Source organism: Ambystoma mexicanum, chromosome 9 (genome assembly GCF_040938575.1).
Source record: "Ambystoma mexicanum isolate Mex_15411 chromosome 9, UKY_AmexF1_1, whole genome shotgun sequence".
NCBI classification, from domain to species: domain Eukaryota; kingdom Metazoa; phylum Chordata; class Amphibia; order Caudata; family Ambystomatidae; genus Ambystoma; species Ambystoma mexicanum.
Window position 1 is genome coordinate 296,319,535 of NC_090931.1, and position 24,073 is coordinate 296,343,607.

The 24,073-nt window shown below is 44.2% G+C and overlaps 1 protein-coding gene across 1 annotated transcript in view; it reads right to left on the reverse strand.

Annotated features, from left to right (window-relative positions):
- AATF (apoptosis antagonizing transcription factor) overlaps window positions 1-24,073 on the reverse strand; it is an 813,649-nt gene that overhangs the window by 569,508 nt on the left and 220,068 nt on the right. The window contains exon 3 of the mRNA XM_069614687.1: window positions 4,194-4,538. Coding sequence (XP_069470788.1) covers window positions 4,194-4,538 — 345 coding nt within the window. The remainder of the gene's footprint in view (window positions 1-4,193; window positions 4,539-24,073) is intronic.

The following is a 24,073-nucleotide window of genomic DNA, read 5'->3' on the forward strand; positions in this document are numbered from 1 at the left end:
CTCTGCCAACCTCATTCACAAACATCCATCCGATGAAACGAGTGTCAGCGGCTACCTTCTCTTCCACCTTCATTCCCCCTTGCCCACCCAACACTGACATTTCTGCTGATTTCGCCCTCAGCAACCTCTATCTGTCCATCACCGACATTCTTGCCCCAGTCATGAGGATCTGCTTGAAACCTGCCTCCAAGCGTAATACCTGGCACGACTCTGATCTTTCACACCAAAAACATAAGTGCAGGGCTGAACGGAAGTGGCTCACTTCAGGCCCATCCTCTGACAAACTGGCCTGCCGCATGATTCAGAGACATTGCACGACTCTCTATCGTGCCAAAAAAAGAGCCCACATTCAGGAACGAGTGTCCAATGCATCCAACAACACAGCTGAACTCTTCAAAATCTGCAGGGAACTTGCCAACCCATCCGCAGCATCCTATACCCCTAACTCCTTCACAGGCCCTCTGCAATACACTCTCCTCTCACTTCACTTCCAAAACCCAGGACATAACAGCCTTGCCACGCACCGTCCCAACCCAACCCTCCCCCCCCTTTGCCACCTCCTACCATTCACCGTCCTCCTTCCCCTCCTTCACTCCTGTGTCTCCTCTGAAGAAGTCACAAGAGTCGTCAACACCATGAAGGTCTCGCCCAAACAGGTTGCTCCTCAAGAACCATCAAGAAAAATATCGTCTCTCTCTGCTCCGACTGATCTCTACAACCATTCCTTTGTTACTGGTTCTTTTCCATCTTCTCTCAAGCACACCCTTGTGCGCCCCATGAGAAAACTGCTTGAAAAGCTAGCTATCCCCCAACCTGTTGGCAGTTTACATGGCCACCAGTCTTGATGGTCCTCCTCCTCCTCCATGTGCAGGGCCCTTATGTGCCCTCAGGGCCTAATATCCCGCCGCCCCCCACACTGCCCCCCCCCCATCTCTCATCTTGGCCGCTGTCTTTCATTCTACTGCACTTCCGTCCTCCTCCTCTCAGCACTTACCCTGCTAAGGATCCATGAGCATCAAAACACCTTATCCCTCACCCCTCTCCCACTCTGCACTTGCACGTTCTGAACACTCACAAGGCATAGTAGGTTTGATTCCCCTTCCCACGATTCTCAATATTTGTTTGTACTATTAATGCAAATATTTATCCTTGCTGTAATTCTTTTTCTACCTCCACTGTCCCCACCTGGTTTGCCCCATGGGCGCTTTAAAACAGTTTTTCTAATTGTACAAGCACCTAATAAGTGACCAATAAATAAATATGCACCTGGACTAGGCACAGACTGATTTGCTGCAATGTGAATATTAGTAAGCACCTTAAACAATATCTGGTGTAAATCAGCAGTTGTCCAGAGCAAATCTCAAATCAAAACCTTTTTCTTTTACTAACATGAAGCAGCTCCATCAAGGAGTCTTGCTTTGGTGGAAGGCAAGCTGATTGCACTGCACTGCCAGAATCCAACTCTCCCAATCCATATGGAGAGGTATTGATCTGGAAGTACAGTTCAGGGATGACAGCCAAGCGTCTGTCACTTTTAAGCATGTGGACTAAGAGGGAAGGAACCAGAGGCTGTCTGGGAGCAGGAGATCTGGGACTCTATTGCTATTCCCATAGGGAAGTGTCCAGTGAAAAAACAAAGCATGTTCTGCACCACATGCAAGACTCTCCAACACTCCCCAATCAAAATGACTAAAGGTGAACAAGGGCAGTTAGTTATGTATGTCAGGTGCAAGGATGAGCGATTGCTTGTTACGACGAACCCGGAAGAAGACTACTCATCCATGCCTTCTGGTTAACCAAGATTTTATGACGCAATATTTCCCATTTTACAAGGCACGGATTACTACAAACTAAAGTGTGTGCTGTGCTGGTGCAAAAATAATGTACAGATTAAAACATGCTACAGTGGTCACTCTACAAGCCACCAAGCAGAATTGTATTTCAGAATCATTCGGGCAGGGATGGGTTGGAGTTTGATCAGGTGACCTATAGGTGAAAGGTTCTCTGTTTCTGGGCAAAGCTTAGAGCCGCTTAGTATCTAGAATATGTTTGGATACACATTAGCAACCTTTCCTTGTTGGCTGTTTTGCATAGTCTACTGCAAATGCATTGCTAATCTTAATTTGCACAAGTATAGGGACTAAAAACGTTACAGACCTGTGCTGCCTTGACTGCAAATTGGGTGAGGATGTAGGAAGAAGAACATTTGAGCAGTGAAAACAAACTGGACCATGTAGCAATACCGCCAAAAATGTTCCAGCCCGAGACTTAAACTCTTTCATATTAAAAAAGCCCCAGAAAGATACACTCAAAAGAGAGATCAAAGAAATATTACATTTCATGAACATTTATCTGGTAGGAGAAACAGTTTTTAAGGAGACGTGTTAGTGATAACCATATCTTCATTACAAAGGATGTGCTCATCTGCAAAGAGGAGCCCCTTATTTTCAGGGCCTTACACTTTCACCCGAGAACCATCAACCCTGCAAATTGTGACCAACTTTTTAGGTTTCAGTTGATCCCAAAATTAAAATACAATTAGAGAATAGACTGGTCATTTGTTATAGGGAGCTCACGTTGTGGTTAAGTGAGTGAATTCTGCCATTCTGAAGTTGCTAAATCAAGCATGGCAATTAAAGTGGGAGAGCTACACAGCAAGAATAATGTAAATTGTTATATTACAGGACTTCCCTAAGAGCATTTCAGCATGCATTATATAGGACCTCACCAGAGAGAACAGAGCTACAGAATATTGGCAGTGGTACTAGACCTACTCCTACGAAGAACAATGAAGCAGCCTATACATGTGGCCTGAAAATAGCGAGCAAGCTACCAACAGGAGCTGCCCACAGACACTAGTGTGCATACCACATAGAAGGGCTACAGAAGAGAGTATAGGGTTGAATTCTATACATGTGGATTCCTGCAGAGACTAAAGGAAGACATATCCTGTCGCCGCTAGAAATTTGTGGAAATGCACATAAACCAGTCCATAATGATTAGGATTGTATAGTATGTGTGTGTACTACTTGGGCGAGTTGAGTAGCATGCAATGAATGTGGACTCCTTCAGAAATTACTACTACAGTTATTAGGGTGGTATGTCATACATCGGAACCACCAGAGGGGACAATGGGGGATTGCATGTTGACTATTACAATGATGGGTGTGGCATGCTATAGAGGGGATAGGGTTGCATGCAATTAACGTGGCTTGCTAGGGAGATACATGCAGCATTCTATGTATAAGAACTACTTGAGAGACATGTGGCACGCTATGCCTGTTGACTTATAAAAAGATCAGGGACTGCTTGGGGGATGCACGTGCATGCAATGCATAATGAACGTGATTAGGGTGGCATGCTGTGCACATAGAAGTGCTCAAACATGGCAAGTCCATCTTCAGTGGAAGCAATGACCAGACACATATATTTTAAAGTACTGCACCACATTTTGAGATCTGACAATAAGCGTAGTGTACAGTTTAGATGACAGTGTACAGTTTGTCATCTTAAAATTTTCAAGTGTGACCACATCCAAGTGCAATTTGATATTACAAATAAAAAAAAAGACAAGACTGGCATCAGCACCTCTCGTCAAGGCATGCATATGCCAGGAGACCATAATGGGAGATGTAGCAAAAGAAGGACAAGAAGGAAGACTCAACTGAAATGAAAACAAAAATGGAGGGACATAATGTGTTGCTGGGGTGGGAAATGTATCTCACTTAGATGGATTGTTAGGGGTAGGAAGGGTGTCGTATCTAGATGGATTGTTGGGGGTGGGAAATGTATTGCGCTTAGATGGAGTGTTGTGGAGTGGTAATGTGCCGCATTGAACTGAACTGGATTGTTGCGGTTAGGCAATCCGTTGCTTCTAACTAACCCTACTAAACATTACCATTCTGCGTACCCTCAAACTCTCCAACTGATCTTCATTGCTCTGTCAAAGTCACCCTGGGAGGATCGAGAGGTGGCTGTGTATCGCGCTTGGACAAACTGTTTGGGTTGGGAAGCCCTACTAAGCCTTATCGTCGCCAAAAGAACAGACTCATTCTAAACCTACTCTGTAATTTCCCACATTCTGGACTTCAGTCCCTGAGGGCGTTCCCACCAATAGCGCATTGAGACGAATAATGGTAAAAGATGCTATATAAATATCAACTACAATACAATAGAAAAAAATAGGGACCCACCTATTTGGTTTTTTACAGCTTTCCCCTTTTCAACCTCTTCAGATACTTTTTCTGTGGAGAACGTCAGTACTGCCCCGTCGCTTTCATTTTCAATTAGCGCAGACGTGGACTCATCGCTGCCCTCTACAGAATCACTTCCTTCTTCATTGTCGTCAACATCATCCTCCTCCTCATCATCCTCCTCCTCATCATCATCTTCCTCTTCATCATCTTCCTCTTCATCCTCCTCCTCCTCCTCCTCCTCCACCCCTTCCTCATCTTCAGTGTCACCATCCTCTTCAAAGCTGCTGCCAACATTCACAGTTCTGCTTGCTGCATCCTCGTCTTCATCTGGCGACTGTTCCTCTTGTAAAAAATAATAATAAAACATTATTAAAAGCAAACACATGATCATGAAACAACTTCTCCATATCAGTGTAACTAGATCCTTCTCATTCAAACACGTTTCAGATATGGCTCACAGGGTGCACATGACTGCATTGATGATATTTTGGAAGTTCATTTCAATACATACCACAGTCCCAAGCTGTTAGCAAAAAAAAGAAAAAAGACAAAACGAGAAGCTAGCTCAGCTAAGGGCACGCTTCAGAGGTCTGTGTGTAATCTGCAGTCAGAGGTTTGACTAAGAAAGTACTGTAAACGTTGGCCAGTAATAACACTTAGAATCAAAAGCAATGTCATGAAGCGCTGCAAAGATATATTTTATTTTGCAAATATTAACCTACCAAAAACAAAGATTACCAATGTTAAATGTAAAATGAATCAATTCCCGGGAGTGACTTCATATTCTTTTTTTTTATTTTTTTTATTTTTTTTTTTTATTGATTTGGTTGAATTTAATCAACCTTTCAAACAATACAAAAGATAAAATGATTAAAATATACAGCACCTAACATAGTTTTGACTTTCATCATATAAATCTTACAAAGGACAACATCTAATTTACCTCATTTACCAATTGAAAAAATTGGAAAAACATCAAGTGCAACATTTGATTAAATTCTCACTTTGATTAATTGTCTAGTTTAAGACTAACAAGAAAATTAACAGCTGCTATTTGGATTGCAATATTGTTTGAACCTAACAGAACCGACCAGCATTCATCCTGTGAAATGTTACCCAAATATTGACAGTGTCTAGCAAAAGCGATTTGTCTAATAGGACTGAGTGGTACACATTCTGTAAATAGATGGGCCAATGTTTCACCCGTAGGTGAGGCTTGACAGAATCTACAGATGTTTTGTTCTGGACTAATTAGTTTGCGTTTGGCTCTAACTTCCATGGTGGCCCAGAGGTTAAAGCGAAAACGCATTATTCCTGTTCTGTACTTGGGAGCCGGTGATCGTACTAGGTATGCTGGTAATGTTTTAATTTTTTTTGGAGGGAAGCGTGCCGTATCGCTGTCACGATACTTGGTACATGTTTCACATGTATTAATCCAATCTGTTTGATGTATTTTAAATTTAGCTTTTTCGGGGTTCAGCAATAATAATTCAAGTGAGACTTCTGCTTTCGTCATTATTTGGTATACTCTTGTTAGCCAGTCTACAATATATCTAGATTTCTTTGGTGCAAATATGTGGCAAGAAAGCGTGTTTAGTAATACGTTTTCATTAGTTGACAACAAGCATTTCCCAAAGAGTGAACATATTCTCCAGTTATAGTGGGCTTCAAGAGAGGACAGACCAAGCTCGTATCTCAACCATGATGTGGGGACGCATTGAGGTAGATGAAGGAGTGCACGCCAATATTTTGCTTCCCACTGGTCGAATTTGAATGCAGAGTCTACAGGAAGGGTCTCCAAACCATATAATAGTATGGGGACAACTTTCTTAGTCCAATAATGCCATGCTGGGAGAATGGAGAATTTGCCAAATCTGTGCATGATAACACGAGCTTGGGAGATGGAAGAAACTAGCTTGGACTCGAGCCTCTCTATCTGCCCATGAGGTTTTGGGTGTCCTTCAACGATCATACCTAGATAGCAGTAGCTTGGAACGATACTTAGTGGGGTGCTACCTATGGACCACACAAATGAGGCTGGGCCTATACGCTTGGGTGAGTATTGCATGATATAAGTTTTGGACGTATTAACTGATAATTCATTAGAACGAACATATTGATGGAACGTAGCAAGAAGTCGCTGTAGCCCCACCTGGGTTCTGGATATAAGGACTAGGTCATCTGCATACATGAGTGATTTGACTTCCCGATTACATAGTCTGGGAGAATCGGAAATAACAGCAGAAAAAGCAAATTTAACATCATGGATAAAGTAATTAAACACTGCTGAAGCTAGAGAGCAACCTTGTTTCAAACCGCGGAAGGTCGGTATACTGTTTGTTAATAAACCATCTAGTGTGATGCGTACTCGGATCGTCGTGTCATGGTGCAATAGATGTATGATATCGTATAAAGTCGTTGGGCAGTTGTCTCGGGCGAGCTTATTTAGTAATAACGGACGACTCACAGAGTCAAAGGCTGCATGTAAATCGATGAAGGCCAGAAACACCTGTTGTTTTGTTTCTTGACATTGAGCTTTGATCGCATTCAAGGTCATAAGATTTATGTTGGTCCCCATTCCTGCCATAAAACCAGTTTGATTAGAGTCCCTCAGTTTGTTGTTGCCTGTCCAGGAGTTAAATTCGGCTAGTACCAGTTTTGTAAAAATCTTCCCGGGGGCATCTAGTAAAGCAATCGGCCGATAGTTGGCAGGTATTGACCGATCGCCTTTTTTAAAAATTGGTATTATGATAGATGACTTCCATGAAACCGGAATCATGCGCTTACGTATGATGTCACAGAAGATTTTGAATAAGATCTTGGACCATATGTCTGGAAGGCTTTTGAACATGTGATTTGACAATCCATCTGGGCCTTCAGCTCTTGATGAGCTCAATTTTTTTATTATGTCATAAATGGCCTCAACTGAGATTTTTAAATTCCAGCTAGATGTCGGTGCCGGCAAATAGTTGTCATGTTTATAACAAGGGTCGTCATATAATGTTGAAAAATGGTTAATCCACATGTGTTCAGAAACCCCATTCAGTTGAGCATCTGCTTGGAGATGACATGATTGGTTATTTAAAAGAGCCCACATGCCAGCTGAGTTTTTGTTCCTCATGGCATAGCCCATAGCTTCGCTATCTTGTTGATATAACAGAGACTTATGGCCACTAAGCCAATTTTTATATTGACTTTTCGCAGATTTCAGTGCTTGCCATTTGTCGGCTTTAGTTGAAAGTAGGATTTTTCTTTTGAGCATTCTATATTCTGTCCTTCGTTTACTGACTACCGGGTCAAATGTATGTGGATGTTTGATCCTATTTGATTGTGGAATGTTTACAGTCTGGACAAATGCCCCTAGTAGATTGATGTATTCAATGCTGCTGCAATGATGGGCCCCGGTCATTACAAGATCTTTAAACTGGTTCAAAGAGTTGGCAGTCCATTTGAGACGTGTACGGGAGTTGTTCACTCCCACAGTACCATGATAATGCGTGTGACTAGTTGAAATTGTAGAGTGCAACATACACTGTAAAGACAGGAGGCAATGGTCGCTTTTGGGATGGTCTATGATGTCAAGGGAGACTACCTGTTGGAAAAGCTTGATGTCAGCATAAATATAATCTATGATGCTATTTGCAGATCCTCTATGCCAAGTGTAGTGTGGGGGGACATCATTGTGGACTGAGCCATTTACCATGTGATAATTGCGCTCAGCCATGATCAGCTCCCATTTGCGAACACCTTGGGATTGTTCTCCCGCCTTCAAGCAATTGAGGTTCAAATCACCGAGTATGATGGTATACGAGATTGTTTTGTCCAGATAGATTAGGTCAAGCATATCATTTAAGCCTTCAAAGAACAACTCATCAGGCATACTGAGAGAATTGCGGTAAATATTTAATAAGGCAAAGTTTATATCTTGATTGCAAATTCTCACAAGTTGAATGTGTGCGCCCACCGAAGCCCATGGCGTAATTGAAAAGCCAAATTTAATATTGACAGCCACTAGGAGTCCCGAGGATGGTCGACCTCCAGTCAGTACTGCAGGAATTAGGGCAATTTCATAGCAATCCCATAACGGAGATTTAGTGAGCCATACCTCTTGTAGAGCGATGAGATGGTATAGTAATAGCATCTCACTAAAAGAGGCATGGAGATGTTTGTGCCCTCTTGTATTCCAACTGGCCACAAAGAGAGCACTTCGAATTTCATCTTTTGGTGGTTAATACCGAGAGTTTTCAGATGTCCATGATGGTCTGGATTCGCTGCGGGAGCCCTGATATATGTTGGGGGCCATAGCAGAAATGTTTGGGGGCAGGTGAACGGAGTCTGGTTCCTCTGCCAGCAAGAACCCCATATTAAATAGAACCATTTTGTTGCGCCATATTAATTGATGTACTATGCCCGATGGAATCCAGAGTCTAACTATTGATAAGGAAGTTTCGGAAATGAATTCAACTCTATCAATATCGTGCGAAGAAATGTTGCATAATTCCTCGGTGTCACCAAATATATTCAGGACACTTTGTCGGTTTAGATCATATTTTTGATCGTTGCCTTCCCGACATTTGAGGATTAAGGTATGAAATTGGGATTGTCCTGGATTCGATTGCCCAGTTGACCAGCGCTTGTTGTTATTGCGCGGAGGCCATTGTGCATTGGGGGGCCTGCTTTGTCCAGGATTTCTTGTCACTTCCGATACAACATTCACAGATGATTGATTCGCATTATTTGGGTGTTCTGCTGGTCTTATGGGGACGCCTTGAGCCTGTGTGAATACAGAGACCACCTTTGCAGCAAGATATTCGTCTACTTTCTTTTTTAGTTCATTTGTCAAGGACTGGATGTTATTTTCATTAGGTTTGTATGTATCATTTGGCATAGGTGCAAACGTGACCGTCTTGGACTGGTTTGCAAGAACGGAAGGAGCTTGTACAGGAATAGGGATTTGCTGGGGACAGAGGTTTGCAGGGAACAAGCCAGTACCACTCTTGATAGATGGTTTGAGTGGAGTCTGGCCCTGTGACTGAACTGTATGTGGAATGGTGGAATTTTGAACAGAGATGTTTTTTTCTGGAATCAATGCAGTTATCGGAATTTTCTGTAGTGCGCCCAAAACTTGTACTAGTTGTGATAAGGGAGACAGGGGCTCAGGTGGGGTAATCACAGTTGTATCATTAGAGGAGGGGGCTATAAGGGGCCCTGCTACTTCTGTCTCTCTGGCATCTAAGGAAACGGCAGTTTCTATTTCGCCTAACTCACAGATTTCTGTAGCTGTTTTCTTTTTACTAAGTGCTTTGAAAAAGGTCGCTAATGTGTTTTTTTGATGTTTAAATCCAATCATATTTTTCGTTTTTTTTATTGGATGAGAGCTTTGTTTTTTGTTATTCTTCTTTGTTATTTTTTTTTTTGATTTCTCCACTAGTGAGGGCTGAACATCACTCAAGGTTTGTGTATCTATTGGAATATCACCAGTTGGAGCCGTTAGGCCTGGTGTTTTTGGAGTCAGTTCCTTGCTTTGGTCATGCATTATGGACACTAGGTCCCGGCCAATAATGCCTTGAATTAGAGGCAAGGGACAGGGAGTCAATACATGAGCGGGTGCTTCATTCTCTAAATTATTAGGTAATGTAGCGAGTGACTGCTCAAGTTTGTCATTCATGGTCTCCATTTTTGTAAGTTGTTGCATTGAGAGCCACTGTATCAAATCTTCAAAATGAGCAGATTGTTGATTTACTTTGGTGTCTAGTGCTTCATAAAGTTTACACAGACTGTATACAGCTGTGTTGATAGCAGTTAATGTGGGTTGAATCATGGAAAGGATTTGAACAGGATTGTCAAGCGATTGAGGGTTATGGGTGCGTGGTGTTGGAAGGGCAAATGATTTGAGATAGGGAAGTGCATTGTCTGGGCACAAGGCACTAATGTCATCAGGGACACTACTGATGCTCTTGGAATCAATGTTAGCATGACTTGAGTCGGATATGCTTCCATGGATAGATATAATTTGAGGATCAGATAATAGCGAGGAGAAGACAAGTGGAGGTATGGACATATTCGCATTGTGCGTTGTGTGACAGGATTTGGTGGATTCGAGCATTGTCCGATCAGAAATTGGGCGGGAAGCAGAGCGCCTCAAGGGAGTTTGTTGTGGGTTGCTGAATTGGCCGACTGTTATAGGGGAAGGTGTAGAAGTCGTACTTGTAGAAATGTTAACAGAGGACTCTAGTTGGGTCATATTTGACTTGCCATTTACTTTGTCAAGCGGGAAGCGACTTTCCTTGCGCAAGTTTGCAGGAGTGACATTAGTAGCTGTAAAAAAAGCTTGGAGGGCCGCTATCGAATTCACTGACTTGGGCGATGAAGATTGGGGCTGTGGCATCATCGCCATGGGAGCAATGGTTGGCATGTTAGAAGTGAGCTTGTATGCTGTATATGAGGTCATGATGGAGGTGAATATACTTAGATTCACAAAGACCTCAGTAGTTGGTCAAGGTGTTTAAAAATGGTATATAAGAACCAACGGAGTGCCAGAGATGAATAGACACTGGGCACTATACACTTGACAGGTTACAATAAATACCTTTAAGTTTGGTGCTGTGTTTAGCCAGAACTAAGATTACTTGCACTAGCACACAGTTTCTTTGACAAGAATTACGACAACTATATGTCAACTCGATCTACTAGCCGTTAGCATGAATATTTCGCCACCATTCGCACAACAGCCGCACAACAGTCAGCGGGCTTGACTCCTACGGGCTTAGCGCCGCAAGGGTGGCTCGGGCCTCAATTAATACACGGATGGTGTCACGTGATTGGTCACGTGCCGCGGCCAGATCCCGCCTCCTCCAGGAAGCAGGAAGAGTTGCAGCAAGAGCGCTGGGCTCGCAGTGCTGACGGCTGACACGTGGATTCAGGTAAGCGTTTCAGGAGATGAAAGCAATCCTTTGCTTCTCGGCAACACACGCCATTCGGGGGGCTCGGGCCTCAATAAATAAACGGATGGTGTCATGTGATTGGTCACGTGCCGCGGCCAGATCCCGCCTCCTCCAGGAAGCAGGAAGAGTTGCAGCAAGAGCGCTGGGCTCGCAGTGCTGACGGCTGACACGTGGATTCAGGTAAGCGTTTCAGGAGATGAAAGCAATCCTTTGCTTCTCGGCAACACACCATATTCTGTATAGAAGGCTGAGAATTGTCCCCTTCAAGGTAGGTATTAAGGTTTACAGGACCAAAATAAACTTCAAGCTATGTATGGTGCAGAGGTTTGGGGATGCACGCGCGCGATTCATTTAATCATATTGAAAACAGTTTTCTAAAATCCCTCCTGGGTGTTTCTAAACCAACCACCAATATCATTGTTCACAATGAGGCGAATCGAGAATGGATAAGCAACTAATTGTTATATTGCAGGGCCATGCCTTGGGTCACAAGTTGGCTTAATGAAGGAAATTCCCTTTGCAGGGATATTATCAAAGAACGGATCCCATTTCACGAAACTAATTAGATGGCTCACAAACATTTGGAAAGTAAGGTATATGAATGGGAGCAGAGGATGGTTTCCGCAATCCATTCTGTATACCATCCCAGGTCAAAGCGGTACACAATACAATAATCCTACAAGCTAGACAGGAAACATACATGGCCAAGTCTAGGCCCAAGTCATCTTCATATAGATATGTAAAGAGATATCTAAAAATTATAGAAATGAGAAGGACTGCTGGATCTGGATCATGAGCACAGGAGGTTGATAACCAATCTGAGATTAGAGCATTTACAGATCTTGGGTAATGTGGCCCACTGAAAGGCAAACCAGTCTGATAAAAATGCCCTGTGGTATGGGCATGGTAGAGGATGGCATCAACTTTCTCCTCGTTTTTTCCTTGGTACAAGTTGCTGAGGCAAAGATGGTTGGTGGTCGCCCTATAAGAAGGTTGATATTCTAAATACTGACAGGCTGCAATCTTACTCCTGAATCTAGAAAATCAGTCCTAGGTATTTTCGACTGGCAATGTTCATCAGGCAGGCACAGAGATGCAGGTGTTGCATGGTGAAGATTAAGTCACCAGCTAGAGCAGGGGGCCGCAACCTTTAGCTCTCCAGAAGTTTAAGCTACACCTCCCATCAGACCTAGCCAGAATAGTCAATGTGAGGGATCATGGGAATGTTGGTCCAAAATATCTAGAGAAACACAGGTTTCAGATGCCTGCACAGGAACTAAGGAGTTCACCATGACCCTATCTTCGTGAGAAAACCTTATCCTTTTGCTCCAGCAAAACCCCCCACTGGGCTATTCATGATTTCCAAATACAAACTGTGTGGCATGAGTTGTGATAAAGAAAGGTTCACTTGGGACAATTTGGGTACTAAGATCTATAAATCTATAGGGGCCTTTTATTCTTCTTTTAGCATAAGGTTTTTTATGTGTTAATTGCTCAGGGTTTTTATATGTCCATGGCATGTTCGATTACCTGCATGAAAAATGTTTCATGGATTGCTTTTCTGCAGAATAGAAAAAGATATTTGATTGACCCAAATAACAATGGGTTAATTATATATGTTAGCAACAGTGGATACATTTGGCAAAAAGACAATATTGAGTTATTTACAACAGTAAACCTAACTATTTGGCTGCTTTTCGGTCGCATTTAAAGACCTAGTTAGTAGGCTTCTGCTGCAATTAGGAAAAGCCGGTGGAGAGTGGTGCATGCGTGTTCCCCTAGCGACCATCATGCAAAATGAGGCAACTATGAGCAGAAGGTGGTTAAAAATTGGGTGTAGTAAATATTTGTTTTAAAGCAATGTTTGCCAAATTTTCATAAGGGCTAAATACGAAGGTAATAGAGAAATGCTGTGGTTAATATAACGCACATGACACATGGGTGCTACAAAGGGCTACACAGTCAACTGTTTCAATATTCAGACTAGCATTATCCCGCAAATGTCAGAGTGAATTCTGTCAAAGCTGCAGTTACTGAGGATGTGGACAAATTAATAAGAGAACTGCATGCTGTACCATAAGTGATGGGCGTCCATGTCACAGCTGAAGACATTGATGGACAGCTGACTGAAAGATCGAGACAGTGGACATGTGGTGCAGTGTACTGGGTGGGGATTAGGGAGGAGTTCATCAGTGGATACCACACAGGCATTTGGGTAAAGGAGGGGGAGGAAATACAACAGTAAATTAGGGGCCGATATTACAGGTTCTTTTCTGGGTCCCCTTGTCTCTTAATAGGTAAAAGGGCCCCATAGATGCTTTGTGGGTCAGATTACCTGATGGCATCTCACACAGCAGGCCAGCTGAGTGGGTGGCAGAACTGAAAGGGCAGCGACAGAACCCCTGGAGGCAAATCAGGCACCTTGAAACTAGATTTAACATGACTTTTCACTAAAACAGGCACTTCAAATTGTCAATTAAAGTGCTGTGTATGGAAATGTAAAACGCCATTATGTCCGCGTGACTCACAGCAGGTTGAAGGTTTTTTTTTTTTTTTTACTACTGGATGAACCTTTAGAGTTGCACATCCTCGAGGGAAGAATGCGAATCGCAAAATGATGGGGAAAGGGGAGGCACGTCAAGAGACGAAGCACAAGTAAATAATACATCCGTCCCTCATACAGGCAATAGGCAAGAGCAGGGTATGGTGCGGTCCCAGGTCTGGGGCTGGGAGATGCGACTGTGAAAGCCATGGAAGCCTGGTGCCCCACCTGTTCTGTGATGTTGGGCTCAAAGGAGGCAATTCTAAGATCCTTCGGGCTCTCCAGCGCTTCGTCCACCTCCTAGAGGACCCCAAGATAGGTGTGGACATGGGGAGGAATCCCAGAGTAAGAAGAGATGTACTGTTCAACAGAAGCAGGAATGCGTGGGAAATCGTTTAAAGACCCTCTAATGGGAAGGCAACCCTGCAAGTCTGGTCCACATACAGTGAAAGTAGTCTGGCCCCCTTTCTAAGAGAGTTGGTTTGACCCTTTACAAGGGGTGCACAAAGTCTGCGAAACCGCGACTTGTCATTTCACCATGTTAACGTCCTCTGTTTGAGCCTACGTGACATCACCCTTGCCCCTTAAGCCCCCTCCTCCCCCCCCCCCCTCTTACTTAGCTCTTGTGGAGCAATGGCAGCACTCTATGACAGTTACGATTTGGCAGCTTCCTGCTAATGAATGCCTATACCAGCATCAGAAACAGACAGGCAAAGGACAGTGCGACTAAGAAAACATGAGGGTACACCGTCATACGCCGCGGCGGCTGGTGATTACTTCCGCATTGGCGGTTGCCTCGCAGAATTCAACTGATCCGGCACGTTTCCTCTTAAACATGAAGTGCCGGATCACAAGCTGTTTGCTATGTGAACGCCGCTGGGAGGTACTTATTCTTCCGGCGGCCTTTGCGTTGTAACCCGGCTGGCGAGTTGTTGTCTCTTTCGGGCATAAACGCTCGTTTTCCTTTTCCCTGTCTCCTGCTGGAGCTCACTATATCTCTCTGTTGCCGTTTCTTTTGCTCTACCTACGGCCCACTCTTCCCGCTCTTGCAGTTACCTTATCTCTCCTCCGGTCCTCCCGCTCGTCTGGTGGGCCGGTCTTCTTTCTCTCTGCCTTTTTTCCCTTACCCCTTTGTCTGCCGCATCTTTGTGGTTTGGCACGACACTTCCGAGCTCCATTTCTTCTCCTCCGGGGTTCTGCTGCTCCGCTGGCTCTTTGCCTGGTTTGGTATTGTTCTCATCATATGACCTCCTACGGATCGACTTGCTCCCGAACCTTGCAAGTCACACCTTGTTCATTGCGTCGGAAACTGCTGGAACCCCAGTCTTCGGAACTTGAACTAATATCTTCGCTGCATAAAGGGTTTTTATGCCTTCGGGCTTGTTCCCTTATTTTTGCCTTTTCACGGGAAAGGAGCCACAAGACTGCTATTTCATTAGCATTCACTGTGGCTTCCTCTCGCGGCAGGCAACTTCCACTAAAAAAGGAGAAGGATTATTTGACCTGGCGCCATCTACAATCCGAAGACTTGGAAACCATCAGCTCAGGTGAGGAGAGTGGGGAAGAGAGAGGGTTGGTGAAAGAACGAGAATCGGACATACACAGACTTGGAAAGTCGCACATACACCAGTACAATCACCATTTCCCCTGCAGGAGCCTATGTGCTGAGAAGGACAGTGCTCGTGGGTATAGAAGAAGAAGGAAGACTTCCAGCCGCTACCCAGCAACTTGGCCATATTCAGAGGAATAATGGTGCAACTATTAAAATGGCAAACTGCTCTCTTGGCGGTTGGGTCCGTAGATCTGCGCATGGAACATTCAGGACAAAAACACAATTTTAATGGGAAGAACCGATTCCTGTACTCCGCTTGTTTTGAGCACAGCTACATATTCGCAGGGCCTTTTGGCAGGTCTGCATTGGTATAAAAGAACCCAGTACCCAATGCAGAGCGAAGAAGTTCATGGAAGAAAGGCATGGTGTTTAGGAATGCAGAGGAGAGGAAATAGAGTGGCAGAGCGCATGGTAGAGAAAAAACAGGAAGGAGCAAGACAGGAAGAAGAGAAAAAGGGCAAGAGGAGGGGGAAGAGTAATAGAACAAGCAGGAGCGGAGAACGCCCCTGAAAGAGGAATGGGGTAGAAAGTGAAAGGAGAGGGGGAAGAACAAAAACACCTAGCGGGGCAGAGAAAGGAGGAGGAGAAAAAAAAGGAGGCCAAAGAGAACAGCATAGAAGGAAGAAAAGAAGACAAAAGGATCAAGGAAGGATGAACGACATGGAACAATTGGAAAGGATGAAGCAGTGAGAAAAGCAATGGGACAGAAGGGGAAGGAATAGACCAGAGCAAGAAGCGAGGAGCAGCCGAAGGAGGCGGAGTGTCCTTAGTTTTCTCCTACACCCTCACTATTGAAGCATCAGGAGTCATTGCAAGACAATCTGTGTTGGCTTTTTTAATATTATTCAAGGTTTCTCAAACATTTTGTTGGCAAAAGTGAGCAAAGGAGACAATTGCCAAAGCGCGGTTTAATAGTTATATCCCACCACTCGGTATTCGTAGGTGCTGGTAGTGTCCCGTGTCCTGTGCAAGGGGAGAAGGAAAGACTATTGCCACTTGTGCCTTGCAAGATGGCGATATGAAATATTCGGTCATAGAACAAGAGGCCCTGTGATGCAACTGGGTCAATCAGAAATGTAAGACCACTCAGTCAGGTAGGCCTTTCACCATGAGGACCCATCACAAATCCATCAAGGATTGTTTGCAGGAAAGGTTTGTAGTATAACCAGACAGGCAATGTACATTCAAGGGAACAACCTGGATATGTAGTTTGTGGAGGGTCGAGACAATAGAATAGCGAATGCATTTTTATGAAGCTCTGAGGAGGATGCTACTACCAGTTCTGGGAAAACCAGAGTTTGCCATGATTAGATGGCGGTCTAGAAAGGGGCAGTGGAGGAAGCAGTGAGACAGAATAGGTCTTTCACTCAGCAGATAGGGTGTATACAGACAGAATGGAGTTCACAGGGAACTTGACCAGGGGGTCTAAGCGAATAAAGGAGAATGCTGATAAGCTTAATCTGAATGCACACATGATGACGAGAGGTGAAAGTGGTTACTGCACTGGGAGCGTGTGGCAGTCTTGTAGGTTTGGCACACACAAGGCACATGGGGATCATGAGAAATAAGGGCTCATATGTCAGGATTATTGGTGGCTGTGGTTTGATGGTGAAGGTGAAGGTGAACAACCTGTTTAATATTGTATTACTTGCCAGGAAACGGTCACGTGTTGAAGGTGAAGCATGAACATTTGGCTTTTCATGCACTTCACAGATCATTCGGAAGAGATTGTATTCAATATTGTTGGGAATGCGACTGTTCCTTCGAGTTGGTGTGAGGAATGTGGTTTCCTTGATGGGTATGTTCTCTACTTAGCCAGAGGTGAGCGTAACCACCAAGTCACATTATGCTTCTTTTAGATGGTGTGATTTGGAGGAGGGGGACATTTTCTTCCCTTCCAAGAAGGCTACTAACAATGGTGTCAAACAAGGGGTTGAGACTTTTCTGCTAGAGAATGCAATCAAGCAGCCAAAATGTAAGCTTTACCACCTGCAGGCCAACAGGGAAACAGAAAGGTGCAATAGGGCCCTTTCCTTCCCTTCCCCCACCCTTCTTTCCGCCATGGTGCTCTCTGTCTCCCCTATCTTCTCTAACCGCAGATACACACGCGCGGGCTCAAAGTAACGGGGAAAAAAACTCACGCGCTAGTTTGAATTGACACGTAGCGATAAAAAACAAACGTACGCGCTTCAATCTTTTTAGATACAGATTTGCGATTTCAATCCCTTAAAATAAATATAACCTTTTTACAAAGTTCAACAAAAATGGAAAGTCACTTATCTTGTGATTGAGACTTGAAAACTTCTTTTCTCAGAAAATTGGAAGTTTCTGACTCCTGTTCTGTGATTCCACCAAACTCCATACACGACTCCTGTTATACTTTCAGATTTTCCGCTCAACTGCTAGAAACTTGTCACCCTTGACCAAGTTAAGCAGGAGCTGCAAGGCACATGACCTCTCAGCTGGGCAAGGACGATGAAAGGCAGTTTAGAATGTTCATTGTCCTCCCTATAAACAATCTCCAGCCAATTAGAATTTAGACTGAGAACCTCCATCTTGGCTTGGGGCATTTTCCATAGACTGCAATGAAGGTTAAGGGCAAAATTGGCTGTTTAAAAATATAACCCATAGTAACTTCCTAAAACCTTTCTATACTAAATATGTGTCTCCCCTGACCCAATGTAAATGAGTATATGATACTGTATGTAAAGAATACTCCTCCTTTGAATGCCTGGTCTGCAGGCTCTCCATCTCGCCTGGCCTCTGTCTCACTGTGTCCACCATATACAGGCCGCCTGGCCAGGTCGCCCTCTTCCTCACCGAGTGGGCGGACCTCTCCTCCTCCCTCCTTGCCTCTACCTCTCAACTTCTCCTCAGAGACCTGTACATGCACCTGGATGCTAGAAGCTCCTCTTCTGGGGGGTGTCTCTCCATTGCTCCCTCCCCACCGCTCCCTCCCTCGGGCCCTACTCATCCAGAACCATCAAGGACCATATGAACACCCTTGTTCCAGCCTTGGCCGATATCTGCAATCACTGTTGCCACTGGAACATTCCCCTGCCCCCCTTAAGCACTCCTTTGTGCACCCCCTTCTAAAGAAGTCCTCTGCCAATCCTTCCTCTCTGGCTAAATATCGACTGATCTCCATCACTCCTTTCCTGGGCAAACTCCTGGAAAAGCTGTCCATCTCCCAGCTTAATCTGCATACTGAATATGTTGGTTGTCTCCACGCCCACCAGTCTGGTTTCAGAGCTGCCAGAAGCACGGAAACTGCTCCCCTAAAACAACCATCAAGGCCTCCTCTCTAATCTTGACTCTAACCCTCCTTCTGTCCTCATTCTCCTCAATCTATCCTCTGCTTTCGACACAGTCAACCGTGCCATCCTGCTCAAACACCTCCATGACAACCTGGGTATCACTGGTCATCTCTCTCTCCTCCCTCTCTCTCTCTCCCCCGCACCCCTTTGTGGTGTTCCCCAGGGGGTCTAACCTTTCTCCCTCGCTACATTCTGCTCTAACTTTCAGTGTTTTGCGGATGACACTCAGCTCTCCTTCAGGCTCCCCTCACCCACCTCTGCTCCTTCTCTCATACCAGACTGCCTGGCCGCAATTCAGGAAGGGTGTGCCGCCAATGATCTCTGTCTTAATGCCAGTAAGACCGAGATACTCCTCATCAGGACACATGCTCCTTCCTTTCCTCTCTCTCTCTGGCCGCCCACCCTGGGCCCTCTTCCGGCTCCTTCCAGTGAGGCTAATTATCTTGGTGTCATCTTCGACTCCACCCTCTCCTTCTCTCCTCACATCTCTAAGAAGTCTCACTATCAGCTGCACCTCCTCAGAGGTATTCTGCCTTTCCCCACTTTCCCCCAGAAACTCACTATCTCCAGAGCCCTAATCCTCTCAAGGCTGGACTATTGCAACAGCCTCTTTCTGAATCTGCCCGTCTCTACTCTTCGACCATGACAACAAATCCAGAACAAGACTGCAAGACTTGTCTTTGTGGCCTCAAGCCCAGGGATCTTATCTCTCCATCTCTGAAATCTCTCCATTGGCTCCCTGTGGCTGCAAGGATCGAGTTCAAGACCCTTTGCATCGCCCACAAGGCTTTCTGGGGCCGCACTACCTTCAACTTTCTCTTCCTAAACATCTTCCTTCTTGAGCCCTTCGCTCATCCACCTCCAACTCTCTGAGGATCAGATGCTTCTCCAAGCAGAGAGTGGGGGGTAGATCTCTTTCCTCAGCTGGGGCCTCCCTCTGGAATAGTCTCCTTGCCTCTCTCAAACTTGAGCAGTACCACCTCTGGTTCCGGAAGCAACTAAAGACCTTCCTTTTTTCACTTCCGCTGTCTCTCTTCCTCTCTCTTGTTGATGTCCCCGACTGCTCCGCACACTGGTCGCCTAGCCACTCTCTGAAACTGTGGCCGAGACTCCTGCATGCACAGTTACCCTTGCACTGCCTCAGGCTCCTCTAGCGCTTAAAGTTCTGTATCTGCAACCCTACAGTGCCTGGTCTCTCTGCACTTATGAGCCACCCTCCGGCAGTACTTATTGAATTACCTGCACTTCTCCCCTCTCCTCCCTCCTCAGCACTTCTCCCCTCCACCCAACACTTGCGCGATCTGCTTGACACAAGGCCTAGTAAGTACTTGCAACTTCTCATTAAAATACAGCAAAGACTTTCCTGTCTACTTATGTTCATGCAGGACTGGGGGGTGGGGGGAAGCATCACTGAGGTTGGGAGAAAAGAAAAGAGTCTGAAGAAAGAATGAAAACAAAACTGAGTAGAAGAGGATGAGAAGAAAGAAATACGTGGAGGAGAAGAGGTTGGGGAAAAGTCTAAGTGGTAGGAGGAGGCAGATGAACATAAAACAGAAGGAGTTAAGGGGTCAAAAGCAACATTGGGAAGGAAAGGAAGAGAAAGAAATGATAAGAAGGAAGGAGGTTGGCACAGAGGTAGACACAAACAACTGGGAAAGAGGAAGAACACTAAGAGAAATTGTAGAATGGAGAGGGAAAGTGCTAAAAGTTCAGAGTGGCGGCAAAGAGGGTCTGATCTGTGAGGTGTCAAGGAGGCACTAGAAGATGGCACTAATTTTGTACAGTGACAGGGGCAAGGAGCTGGGCAAGGAGACCACAATGGAGAACAAGCCAAAAGATATTCACCTGATGGGACGTCCACCAGTATACTGTTTAAGAAGACTGTGACAAGTTTGCTAAAAACACTTTAGTACCTTAGGTGGTCTGGCACACCCTTACTGAGGTTTTGGAAGCCTGAATAATGAGTCTAGAGCCCCTCAGCCCTGGCAGGTGGAAGGGACTACATGCAAGACCAGAATCTTCACCAGGCTGTGATACAGCAAACACACAGCAAAGGTAAGAAAGAAGCACAGGGGACACTGGAAACCCCACAAACGGTGCGACTTTCAATTGACCACAAGGAGGAGGAGCCAAAGCATAGAAGAGGGACAGACAATGGTCCTTAAGTAAGCTGTAATTGCTCATCTTTGGTTTTTCAGATTGTACCCCATTTTTAAAGCCAGTCCACCGTAATCCCATGGCCTAATCCTTATAACGAAAGCTACCAAAATGTTCAGTTATTTGTCGATACTCAGCTGTGACCAGAAGGAGCAATTCGCACCAAGTTAAGGTGACTTATCTGAATATACTACATATCTATATCTATAAATGGCAATATCCAGGCTGGTAGTGCAACTTAAGTATGCCAGTGTCTCTACTCTGGCTCATATTGGATCTTTTCCATGTTGTGGCAAATGCAATGTGGAGTCTGCACTGACTAAGCATTGAAAAAAAGGAGTGTGTGGCTTATTTTTGCCTTTGTGACGTCCTGTCCCGCTGCTGCTCGGATTATGCTGGCTACAGGCCCCGACTACGCCGCATGAAGGGAGCTTTGGAGGATGTGCCTGCTTTCGGCGAGACAGACCCGGTGTACCAGAGGGCACGGGACGGTATCGCCTGTGGGCAAGTGCGCTCACCATTGCGCCCCTTGCTGCTATTGTCATACTATACTCTTTGAGGAGTATTGTTGCATAATCCTTTGTCGTGTTTCGCTGTGTTGAGAACCATTAATTAACTCTGCACAATAGCAACCAGCCAGCCAATGCAATTATTAGAGAGCTTCTTAACTCCCATTGGTCCTGTTGACCAAGGAGGGACTAAAATTGTCAGTTACCTCCTACGCTTCAGTGGACACATGTTTATATACATCCTATTAAGGATGAGCTCACAAATCAGCAGGGAGGCAGCCCAGAGAGAACAAGCCTTGGCACTTTTCAATGAGACACTCTACAAGTACCTTTGGCAAGTAGCCAGATACGATACCTGTGAAAGCGAAAATTAGATTACATTACTGAAGGAATTGGAGAAACTACAGAAAAAGGAAGTGAGCAAATGGTAGGAGCATTTCCTGCAGAACTGCATTGACGTAGAGAGAATCCTTAGAGGCCTATGCATTCTGACCATACCATCTTTTGAAGAGCAAGACCCGTAAATGTTGGAGGAATGGGTTACAGCCACAAATAATTGTTCTAAAATATTTCTGTAGATACTTGTTAAGTACACTGGCAGGGATAGAAAAAAGATACTCACTTAAATGACTGAGATGGAAGAAAAACCCATGCAACTGGATCGAATTGAAGAAGGACAAAAACTTAAAAGCAACATAGAAACTAATTTGAAAGCTTTTGAAGAGGAAATTAAACAGAGGAAGCAACAGAAATTCCTAAGGGATAAGGAGGATTATCATTATGTCTGGAAAATCCAGTTGAAGAAATTCTTTGCCACCAATACCTACTCCAAACCACCATGTCTGGCACAACAAAGCAAGACAGATATGATCATTGAAGATCTTGACACCTTGAGTGCACTAATACATGTAACAAAAGGATTGCCAAACCAATGAAGATGAGATAGCCATTGACTTTGGTGAAATGGGCATCAATGTGGGGTGGTATAAAAATAGGTTGAAAATAAAATCAAAATTTAATCCCCCATCTGTACCTGGTAGTACCATCGAGGCATTCCTGAATTTGGTTATCGAAGATCTGAAAGCTATTAGAATTCAAGAAAACAAGTATTGATAGATACATCTTTCCTATAAACTCAGGAATGCGGTCAAAGAACTGAGTCTGCTGATACAGTACATCATTAAGACATCAGATAAAGGACGCAACATGTCATCACCAACAGGAGTGTTTACATTTTTGAAGCAGGTAGACAACTAAATGATAGGACCTGCAACAAGAAATTGGACCATAATCCCATCAAAGCACTAGAAATGAAGGTTCTCACATTCCTTAAAGATTGGCAACAAAAAGGAATTTTGGAAGACAATGTCAAATTCCTATTTAAACGCCATTCCACCATTCCCACTATATACAATGCATAAGAACATTCATAGACCTCCTGGCAGACCCATTGTTACATTGATTGGGTCACTACTCGAAAACATGTCCAAATATATCGATGAAACATTGTTTCTATTTGTGTCCTCATTGCCTTCGTATTTGAGAGACACTAAAGACTTTCTTTCAAAGATAGATGACTTACACTGGGAACCGGGATACATCTTGGCCACAATGGATGTGGAATCTCTCTATATAATCACAAAAATTGAATTAAGGCCTGTGAATGCTTTCTGAACACAGGATCCTTGAATTATCTCGGTCATACAGAGATGGTGTTTGAAATGATTATGCTGTGCTTCACGAACAATGTATTTTTGTTTAATAATGAACACTATAGACAGGTACAGGACACAGCTATGGGGTCCAAATTTGCCCCGTTGTATTCCAATCCAACGATGGGGTACTGGGAAAAATTTAAGGTGTGGAGTGAAGAGAATGAAAACCACACTGATAATATCGTAATGTGGCTACGCTACATTGACAACCTCTTGATTATTTGGAGACGGAGTCTGGAGGAATGGTTAAACTTTGTTAAACTCCTGAACAGTAACAATCTTAATCTGAAATTCACGGAAATACATAGTTCCATCACAGTTTTTTTTTTGGATGTCACCGTTATTGTGGAAGGTGATCGGCTCACAACAGAGCTATATCGCAAACCTACGGGAGCTAATACTCCATTACACGCTACAAGTGGCCATTCCAAGAATTTGATTTGGAGTATCCCTTATGGGGAGTTTATCAGACTGCAGAGGAATTGTTCTAAATTGGAATCCTATGATATAGAAAGTAAAATCAAGGCATGGGGGTTTCAACAACAAGCCTACCCTAAGAGAGTCATCGAAAGAGAATACATCAAAGCTCAGAAATGTGACAGAACAATACTTCTATCAGATAATCAAAAAACCAGTGACAAATCGGGAGACAAAGATGTTACACACCTTATACTTACTTATGGGATGGCAGTGACATCCAGCAAGAAGATTCTTAGATGTCACTGGAAAATACGAATGGTGGACCCCGATCACAATTGGAGTCTAGGGACTTATCCCAATGTGAGCTACGAAGAAGCAAATCTTTTAAAAGATACCCTAGTTAGCAGCATTATGGAGAACGAACTCCAGAACATGAGACACATGGCAGTTCTCGGTTTCCATAAATCCACAAGGTGTAAGATCTGTAAATTTGTGCACAATTGCACCACCTACCAACAATCGACTCTTAAGACCACTGTGAAGATTAACAGCAAGATCACTTGTGAGGCAGACTTTGTGGTGCATGTACTCAAATGTACATGTAGTAAGTGGTACATTGGGAGCACCAAATGAAAGTTAAAAGGTCCGCATTTTGCAGCAT